The 10,515-nt window shown below is 32.2% G+C and overlaps 1 protein-coding gene across 1 annotated transcript; it reads right to left on the bottom strand.

The window, feature by feature from the left end:
- Positions 1–1,728: 1,728 nt before the first annotated feature.
- On the bottom strand, positions 1,729–10,286 carry LOC111876033 (DNA-directed RNA polymerase 2, chloroplastic/mitochondrial). The gene is made up of 19 exons (XM_023872555.3): positions 8,919–10,286; positions 8,607–8,834; positions 8,373–8,506; positions 8,108–8,174; positions 7,938–7,996; positions 7,705–7,822; positions 7,526–7,639; positions 7,308–7,439; positions 4,939–5,358; positions 4,167–4,217; positions 4,012–4,082; positions 3,824–3,908; positions 3,586–3,741; positions 3,425–3,499; positions 3,239–3,328; positions 3,077–3,124; positions 2,300–2,414; positions 2,082–2,185; positions 1,729–2,000 (listed from the first exon to the last, which is right to left on the bottom strand). Exons 1-19 carry the CDS (start codon positions 9,843–9,845, stop codon positions 1,890–1,892), a joined length of 3,105 nt encoding a protein of 1,034 aa, XP_023728323.2. The 5' UTR covers positions 9,846–10,286; the 3' UTR covers positions 1,729–1,889.
- Positions 10,287–10,515: the final 229 nt, after the last annotated feature.

Raw genomic sequence — 10,515 nt, 5'->3', positions numbered from 1 at the left:
TTTCTTTTATATCTTGATGGACGATGGTTATTAAATTTTGGTAGAATATCTTCATCTCCTTTGAATTAGCATATTTAGGTATTTTGAAATGCTTGTTTTTATTTTGGTGGAGTCTCGTTCTTTTAACTACTTAATGTATAACTAGGTATTAATGAGTCTAAAAGTAGAGGGGCCATGGCCTCCCTTAGCTACTTAAAGGATCCGTCACCGGAAAAATCTCTAATTCTGAAAATTGAGTTGATTTGTTATAGAATACCACCTATTCACCTAAGCTCCACCACAAAAATGAACTGCAAAAATTTTGGTTGATACTTTTTTTTCTTCTATTTGTGAGATTGGTATCTAAGTTTTTACAGTGTGGAATTTGCAATACTCGATCAAAAGAAGAAGAGCAAGATCAAAGAAATGAGACATCTGTTCTCCAGCACTCCAGCAGGCATGAAACTAGCCAACATCAAATCAACAATTGACAAATTGATCCACATTAAATAATAATTGGAAATTTCAACTAGAAGATACACAAGGCCAATATTAAAGGGTACAAGAATATTGTTATAACCAAGTTTTGCAACATCAATGACATGATTGTGCACTCTCTCCTTGGTGGGTGTGTAACACACCCTAATTTTGTTCAATTCTATGAGTTTTGCTAGATTGTGCACTTTCTTCTAAAACCAATGAACTTTAATATTCATAAGCTCAATTGCTTTTAATTATACATAAAAATATTTTAATAATTAAAAAAAAAATTGTTCATTATGCTATTACACCGTCTTATCTATTGCTAGTTAATCTCAAATTATCTATATACTATATTAAAAAATGACATTTAATATAATAATAATATAATGTTAAGTCATTCAAATCTTTAAACTGAAAGTACAATCAACTACTAATAAAATAATACTAAAATTTTGAATCCAATATTTTGAGATTAAGTCTAAGTTTGAATCCTCAAATGTAGGCGAATCGGCCTACCTTGCCTAGATGTGGCTCACATCTCCTTATTGTGGGGATTTGAATTTTTTTGAAATTCCCTTATTTTTCGCTATTTGTCGTCCATATGTTTCAAATTACACATCTGTATATCTGATTTCATCATCGTCTCTTTATCTCTCTAAAAATCGACTGTTTTGCATATTTTTTTGGAATATGATATTTTACCAAATGGAAACAATTGTCAAAAGAACCTATTTGAAACCGCCGCTTTGCATAGATACACAACTAGTAGTCTATCATAAAATTTTGTCAAAATAATATCGTGATTTTAAACTAACAAATTATTATACATAAAATTTAACATTTGGACTTTTTTAGAGCTTTTAGTTAACATGTTTTAATTTTTTGTTTATACACTTCAATTTTTATCTTAAAATTGGACTTATTTTAAAGCTTTTAATGTCAATTAACTTATGATTACAAGTTTTTGTTGAAAGATAAAAGTTTTAAACTCGAACTTTTTAGAACTGAATCTATTTTTTTTAAAACCTAAAATCTCATTGCCAAACACTTCTATGCACCATGTAACAATGGCAAACTTGGTATTTGACTTTCTGTTTATTCAAAATGTATATTGTTTTGTTAGAGTAACATAGGTGTGACCCTGATTGAACTTGGTCAAAATTGAAGGAACTTCATTTTTTTTCTTTGGATTCTTGATTTTTACTTTGCATTTTCAAGAAACATCCATAACAACCAAAACCTAAGAACAAAGATATTCGTTCATAATTCAGTGTAAATACTTTGATGACTTTCTGTTTACCACTAATAAATTAATACCATATATACATATCAATAAACGTAACACATATATACAAATCAACCTATGATGATATCTTCTACAGATTAAAATCAAAGAATAGTGCACATATGTTGTGTTCTTCATGGCTTCAGTTGAAAAAATATGAAGATTCTAGAACATCTGAAAGATCAAAATCTCCCCTATCTGGCAAAGGTGGGAATGACAATGTAGGAAACGACTCTTGAAAGCTCTCCAACAACTGTTCATAATCATAATCATAATCAAAAACATTTCCATCAAAATTGATCCCAAAAAAAAATTAAAAATTAAAAATACATACGTTTTCCAATATGGGTGTCTGATAAAGCTCAACAAACTTCTCCCTTAAAATTCTATTCATTTCATCTACATTGCAAGCATGCGTCCAGTATGAATCATGTACACCTGCAAATGTAATTATATATGATTTCAGTATGTGTGAAGATATGTTTTATTGAAAACGGGGCAAACTTGTAAAAGTTGTAAAAGAAATGGGTAAAAGTTGTAAAAGAGCACCACCTGCAAAGTTCAAGCCTGCATGTTTACAGGCGACTGCGGTCATCATCATATGTGAACCATCGAGTGAGTGGACAAAATTTGGGGGAAAAGCCGTTCTTTGCCGCCTCACCATTACCTACAGGGATCATTTATGTAAATTTGCTAATAAGCAGGGACCATATATATATTTTTATGAAACATAGGAACCATTTCTGTAAATTTGTTATTAGGAAGGGACCATTTATGTATTTTTTTTTAATATAGGGAAAATTTCTGTAACTTTGCTTTTGGCATGGATTATTTCTGTAATTTTGTGAAATACGGGGACCATTTATGTAAATTTGGTAAAAGGCAGGGACCATATCCATAAATTTATGAAACATAGAACCATTTCTGTATAGTTGTTATTCGGAAGGGACCAATTAAGTAATTATTTTGAAACATACATACCATTCCTGTAAAAATAATTCTGCACAGGAACCTATTTTGTAAACTACAGGGACTGTTTTTGTAATTTGTTTTCTACATAAGAACCGTTTCTGTAATTTTCTATTAAAACAAGGACTATTTTGTAAGTTAGATGGACCATTTTTGTAGAGAATTTTTTTGGCAGGGACTGTTTGGGTAAATATCTCAACAAACGTAAGGAGTTATAATAGAATTTTTACTCCCTATAATTAGGTAAAATGCCATAACAAGAAAGAAAACTGAAGTACAATGCTATGATTGGGTAGAATTTTTCATAGTGACAATTCCTTAAATAATAAGAAAAACATTGAATGTATAATGTAAAAATACCTTTTCAGTTTCACGCTGCAGAGTCAATACTTGAAGCGAAGTAGAAACCTGCAACAATTACAAACAAAAAAAAAAGATTTCAAGTCACCCAGTTGACTCGGTTTTGAATAAATAAACAAATAAATAAAATTGTGAAAATTTTAAAATTTGGTTGATGCTTACAAGATGTCTTCCATGTATGCGATAAGGTTGAACAACAGGAAGACCAAGTGGTGTAGTCCACCTTACTGGCTCATTTTCACAGGCTATTAACTATCCAAAAAAAAAAAAAAAGATTTTATATTTTATAATTATAACAAAAATTTATATATATTTTTTACTTTTTATACAAAATAGAAGCAAAGAAACCTTTGCACAATCTCCAAGCCAGTTCATGATATTACGTGCACCTTCAAACATTTCCCCAAGCGCAGCCAAAGTTATCTGTCCAATCAAATAATAACAAATATTTTTTTTTACTGAGACATTTAAAAGTGAAAATTAATAAAAAAAAAAATAAAAAAGTTTACTTTAGCAGCATAACAAGCTGCAGCAAAAAGCTGAGCATCATCAGCAGAAATATCACTTCGTTCTTGCAGCCTCCTTTTAATCTGATCTCGAGCACCAATAAAAGTCACACCATAAACTGACGTCATCACTGTCTGCTTCACTAGCTTCCTGTCCACCTGGCATTCACATTAACATTTTTATATTACCAATTTGCCCTTGCCTTTACTTTATAAAAAATATTAACAAAATTAATAATACCTGATTGATGAGAAGTCGTGCGTGTTTTGCATCTGGAAACGAATCCGGATCCAATTCTGCATCTCTTTTCACAATCTCAAGAACTCTGCATCATTTTGCATTCAAAAGTCAAAACTATTACTATATTTATTTAGGGATTTTCCTTCATTCATGATTTAACTTTGGTTTAACAATTAACAGAAACTCACCTTGCAGCAATTCCTGAATACACGTCAGCAGGTCTTTCTCCTTCAACCAAATTGACAGCTGTTGCCCCTAGCTGGAAAAAAAAAATTACACAATCAACACACACACACACACATACTTATTATATATACATAGTAAGGTTTCAAAAGGGAATTACTTTGTCTCTTCCAAGAGCAGCATAGTGTTGTAAACCGTTGCAGGAACCATCCTGTAAACAAGGGAAAAGTTTTTATTTTTTTTGAATTGACTGTTATACCCTCGTTATAAATCTAAGTTTAAAATATCATCTACACCCTCCATCAACTTTCAAATATCATATTATATATACCCAAATTACTATTTTAATAAGTTAAAAACAATAAATAACTGAATATGATTAAAATAATAATTTGAGTAAACATGATATTTTCATTATTTTGAAAGTTTATCAAGGGTAGAGATGATATTTTAAACTTAGATTTTACAATAGTGGTATAATAGTCAGTTGACAAAAATAAGGATTTAGAATTATTATAAAATGTTTAAAACACACCCCACGGGTTTATTAATCTTATATTTTCAACACAAATTTTCTCTTACACATGGACCACGGTGACCATTTTTGTAATTTTGTGAAACAGAGGAAAAATTTTATAATTTTGTGAAAGTCAGGGACCATTTCTGTAACTTTGCTTTACGGCAGGGACTATTTCTGTAACTTTGTAAAACACAGGGACAATTTTTGTAAACTTTCCAAAAAAAGGGAGGATTTCTATATCCTTACGGAACATACGGACCATTTCTGTAGACTTGCTATCAGATACGGATCCTTTGTGTAACTTTCTATCAAAAAGGACCAATTTTCGGTTTTTGTAATTTGTTGTCTACACAGGGACCATTTGTGTAACTTTCCATTAAAACAGGGGACCAAATTTAAACGTCATTAATACCTGATGCACAGGAATATAGGAAACAACAGTGTGAGGAGAAGGGCTTCTCAAGGCTTCAGCAAGATTAATACAAACAGCCAAACACTGAAAAGGATCTTCAGCATTCAACCACCATCGATCACCATCAAGAGGTCTATCAGCAGAATCAAAAATATCATTCAAATGACTTTCTGTAAAGTCAATTCTACCCTCACGTGACAGCTTGTCGACCCCACCAACAGCGTATAAATTCGCCAGGTGGATCTTCAGCCACCTCAGCCCTGAACTCCCGAGGGCCCGCCCCTCTGCAAATTCCAAAATGCCCCTGCAAAGATCCGACCCGAGGTGGTTCAGGTGAGGTGGCATTGGGTAGGCCCTACCCCGGAAATCCAAATTGTGTGGGTAGAAAAATCCAGCTTCATCTTTCATCTTTCGTGCCACCTGTCACCTCCAATTACAAAAATACCAATGTATTTAAGTTTATTGGTATCTGTTGATATATTGTATCATTGGATTTTTGATTTTTGATTTTTTTTTGTTATTATAGCAACCTACTTCCAGTTCTATCCAATTATAGCATTCAACTTTTTTTTTCAACATAAATGGTCCCTGTGTTTTTCAAAAATCTGAGATATAGTCCCTCGGTTTAAAAAAACTCCCTGATGGTCCCTCCCTGTGGTTTCAAACCTTTTAACAAAAGGTCCTTATTGCTCACTCCGTTAAAGTTCATCCGTTAACTGAAGGGCATTTCCGTCATTTGACTAACACAGGGACCATTTATGAAGTTTTTTGTTATTTAATAATATACAAAGGGTCCTCTCTCTCTCTTTCTCTCTCTCTCTCATAAAAGAAAATACATTGCTATTTTGTTATTTAAATATAATTATTTATTTAATATAATTATCTAATTCTTGCATTTAGCTCAATTTCCATTATAATTATTTAATGTACTTTCGTGCCACCTGTCCCCTCGTTATAGTATAATGGAAATTGAGCTAAATGCAAGAATTAGCTGGTTTCATTTATTTGTTTATGGGTTAATCTCATAAAAGACCTTGGATTTTGTGTTTTTTTTTCAGGATTAAACCTCGTCTTTATTTTTTCATGAAAAAGACCTTATGTTTTTTCCGAAAAAACCCTCAACTTTGTCCTTTTTTTCCTAAAAAAACCCTCAACCTTCAAAATGTTTCCAAATAAATCCTCAACTTTTTTAGTTTTCCCTGAAAAACCCTCACATTTTACTTTTTTTTAGAGAAAAATGACTAAAAGGTCCAGATTGGAAAAAATGAAAAAAAAATACAAGGTCTTTTGCATGAAAAAAAATAAAGTTGAGGTTTAATCCGGAAAAAACACAAAATATATGATGAGATTAACCCTTTGTTTATTATATCATCCTACTTTCATTTATTTAAGGGAAATCTTCAGAAAAGTCCCAATATTTAAGGAAAAGTTACACTTTAGTCCCAAGATTTTTTTTTGAACGAAAAAATCCCGAAAACCGGCAAAAATTTGCAGTTTGACCCTTTTTGACCGGTTGAAACCGGTACCAAATTAATTTGGGACTATTTCATAAACTAATCCAAAATATTGGGATTTTTCTGTAAATAAAAAATATTAGGACTTTTCTGTAAACAAAAATATTATGACTTTTCTACAAACAGAACCCTTATTATTATTATTATTATTATTATTATTATTATTATTATTATTATTATTAAAAAAATATAAATAAGAATACTATTTTTTGAACTTGTTATTATTAATATTGTTACTAATACATATAAATGCATTTAAGTGAAAAAAAAATAATATTAATGACATTGTTTAAGGGTGAATGTGGAGGAGATGTTGATGCTTTTAGCATTGAAATCATAAAAGTCCTAATATTTTTTGTTTACAGAAAAGTCCCAATATTTTGGATTAGTTTACGAAATAGTCCCAAATTAATTTGGTACCGGTTTCAACCGGTCAAAAAGGGTCAAACTGTAAATTTTTGCCGGTTTTCGGGACTTTTTCGTTCAAAAAAAAATCTTGGGACTAAAGTGTAACTTTTCCGTAAATATTGGGACTTTTATGAAGATTTCCCTTTATTTAAATACAACATTGCACTTCCATTTTCTTTCTTATTATACTTTCAAAAAATTTCTTCACTTTGAAAATATACCCAATTATAGCAATGAAAACTATTTTAAATTTGGATGATGTTGCTATAATTCGGTAGATTTTTCAAAGTAAAATGTTGTAATATCAAAATAATGAAAGTAGGATGCTATAATAAATAATTAAATCAAAGTACGTTGCTATTTCTTGCATTTAACTTTTAACCCTTTTAAACACCTCTGCTAACTATAAAAATTTGTATTTATCAAAAGTAAAAATTACAATCTTACAGTTAACTTGAGCTCAACATCACACCGTTGAGAATGTCTCTCTCTATTCTCCTTTTTCACCTTTTTAACTTTCCATTTCCACTTTTTCAATTCCTCTTCATCTTCTGTATCTGGTTTTTCAGGCAAAGGAATCTACACGTAATAATCAAATTCAAATTTATCTTTTTGCAATAAAAGAAAACATTTCATTATTTTCAAAAATTTATAGTCAAACTCACATCATGTCGGTCAACCAAGCCAGCAAGGCAGCCACCGTTTGACCATATTCGGTCAACCACACTTAGCACTCTCTTATTCACCCTCCACTTAGTATTCCCAAGGGTATCCAATGCCTGAAAAATCAAGATAATCAAATAAGGGTAGATACGTCATTTTACATGAAAAATATAGATCGTACTTCAAGAACTGGCTGCAGATTCTCCTTAGGAGTCTTTTTAATCACTTCTCTCTGTTGCTTTGCTCCATGTGTTCGCATTATAAAGGAAGGTAAGAAGAGGTAAGCTCCTTTGTCATAACTGGACACCATAAAAAAAGACATTGTATCAATGTTGAAGGACTAATGTTGTAAATTTGAAAGTATACGGACCATATATGTAAATATACAAGTTTAACAAACTAAAATTTTTGTACCCTGTCCACTTTACAGGAGGTATTAACATTGGCATATAAGGGATAACCACATGCCTCGACTGTTTCATCAAATAAGAAAAAAAAATATATGGTTAAAAGCCCGAATTTTTTATTGGAATAAATTGAAGAAATAGCAATTGCACTTTCATTTGAAAAATCTGAATGCTTACAGCTCTCTCTAATCCTTTGCGCACTGAAGGATCACATTCAATAACACCATATCTTCTTCCAGTCTTCCTGTTCAATAGGAAGCCATTATTTTGACTTTTGAGTCAAAGAAAACAAAACAGTTGACTAGCTTTTGCAAAGATGTTGTTTCTTTTTTACTTAATCAACTTCACAGGAATACGACTTAATGTCTTAATCTAGTAAGCTATATATCTGTGTTTCTTTTTTACTCAAATGCTTTTTAAAACTTGTTTCTTTCAGACTTACTGTCCTTCTTTCACTGAAGTTCTTAATGTATGCACAAATGCAGGTCTAATATCAGGAGGTGTATCACCCAATTGATCAGCTGGAGGCTGTATATAAGCAGATTGTAGAAGCAATTCAATCAAACGACTTCCAACCTAAAAAGAATTAAGACACATCAATATATACATATACATGTATGTGTGTATGTATGTATTAGCAGTTGAAACGTGTCAATATGAACCTATGACCTCAAACCTGAGCTTTAACAGGCTGTGTCCATGGTTTTGAATCATCATATCCCTTCACAATATGACCTACAACCTGCAACTTCCCTTTTTTCATCAAGTTTTTAACTTTCTTATGTAGTCCCTCTTGTTCCTTCTTAACATCATCAGAATCAGAAACTTTTTTGTTTTCTTCACTTTTTGCAGCTTTAGCAGCTTTTTTTGTCTTTGTTTTCTCCAAGAATTTGTGTATCCTAATCTGATACATACCAAAAGGAATCAAAATTTGAAAACGTACAGAAAGGGTTTACAGATTAGAATAATCATAGATGATTACGCATACCTCCTGTTCAATGGCTTCACCAACACTACAAGAAGCAGATACGACTCTCGCACAACCATTCTCGCCTCCTGTCATTATCAAACCCATGACCTTATGCATTGTGATAACAGCCATTTTATCAGATGGAAGGAGATCGAAATAAGGTGCATATGCGGCTTTATGCTTTCCTTTCCTACATAATGCTTGATCTTGTTCGATCTTTTTGCATAATGGTTCGAACCACCCGAGAAATAATGACTTCATATAGGGTAAATTAGGTGCTAATTTCTGCTCACACATGTCGCTTAAAAGCTCTCTGTACTCTTTAGCTGCTAATTCCCATGCTTCTGTCTCAATCTTCACTTGCCGTTGTTTAAGCTTCATATAATTCCAACTGCTGCCGGTTTTTGCCCTCTTCTGCCGCCACCACCCCCTCGTCGCCTGCCGTTGCTTTTCTTTTCCCATTTCATTCAACAGTTTTTGAACCTCGTCGCCACCATTAATTTCGTCGTCTGCATCTGTAGATGAAGAAACAACAGCCTCTGCAACACTAGCGTATCTTTTTACGTTGAAGCCAACGTGATTTCCCACTCCAATACGTTCATCTCTAGCGAAAATTTGACCCATTTCGAAGATATTTCTTTCCGGGTGTCCTTTAATTGATGAACAGCAATCGAACTCCATACCTCTAAACGGTAATTTCTCAGAAATAATTGGATTTCCGGAATACCCCAATAAAGTATTGAAGTTGCGACGAAATGGAAGTGAATCAAGGAAAGAACTTGCTGGGATTCTTGAAGAGGCTCGTTGGGAGATGCTTCGCCACATAACTTTTGATTGCTTTGATGAATTTAACTGAAAAAATTTTATGGGTTTAATATCAGTTGGGGCAAAATGGGGTTGAGAAATTGATATATCAAAGGAGCTATGGAATTGGATGATGAACATTAATTAGGGGATGATTTTGTAAGGAAAAATTATGAAAGAACAACTGAATTTTGTTGTGATTAGTATAAGGGGAAGTAAAATTTCGTATAAGTGAATCAGATGGTCGAAGAACACATCGAGATGTGGTGGGAAGACGAGGTTAAAACCCTGCATAAACCTTTGTGTGCGCCGCGCTAGAAATTAGAATCGAACCGACCTTTTCAGGAACGGGATGATCGGTGTGATACCATTTTTTAATGTACAAAATCATGTAAAAGAGAGACCAAAGGCCATAAAAAAAGCCTTAAGTTCAACATATTTGATTTTATTTTTATTTTTATTTTTTTTTAATGTATTTTTGGTTCATTAAAATTGAAGGTTTATATTTTTTTCAATTTGATTATTTCATGTATTTCAGGTTCATTAAAAACCTTTAAATTTGGCATAATGTTCGGTTGTATCCATTTTTGGGGTTGATTAAAATCATTAAAGCCTTTAAGTTTGACAGAAATGTTCAGTTTTATCTTATCTGGTAAATCTGTAGAATTATCCGAACCAAACCCACACGTCAGCTGACACATAACCACCTTATCAAATGGAACTAAACATAAGTTTAATTTAGGTCTGATCCATACTCACATGTCGGCTCACACACAATTACCTTATCAAACAGAAGTAGATCTAAGTCCAA

This window comes from Lactuca sativa, chromosome 4 (assembly GCF_002870075.4).
Source record: "Lactuca sativa cultivar Salinas chromosome 4, Lsat_Salinas_v11, whole genome shotgun sequence".
NCBI lineage: Eukaryota > Viridiplantae > Streptophyta > Magnoliopsida > Asterales > Asteraceae > Lactuca > Lactuca sativa.
This window is presented reverse-complemented; position numbering and strand designations above follow the sequence as displayed.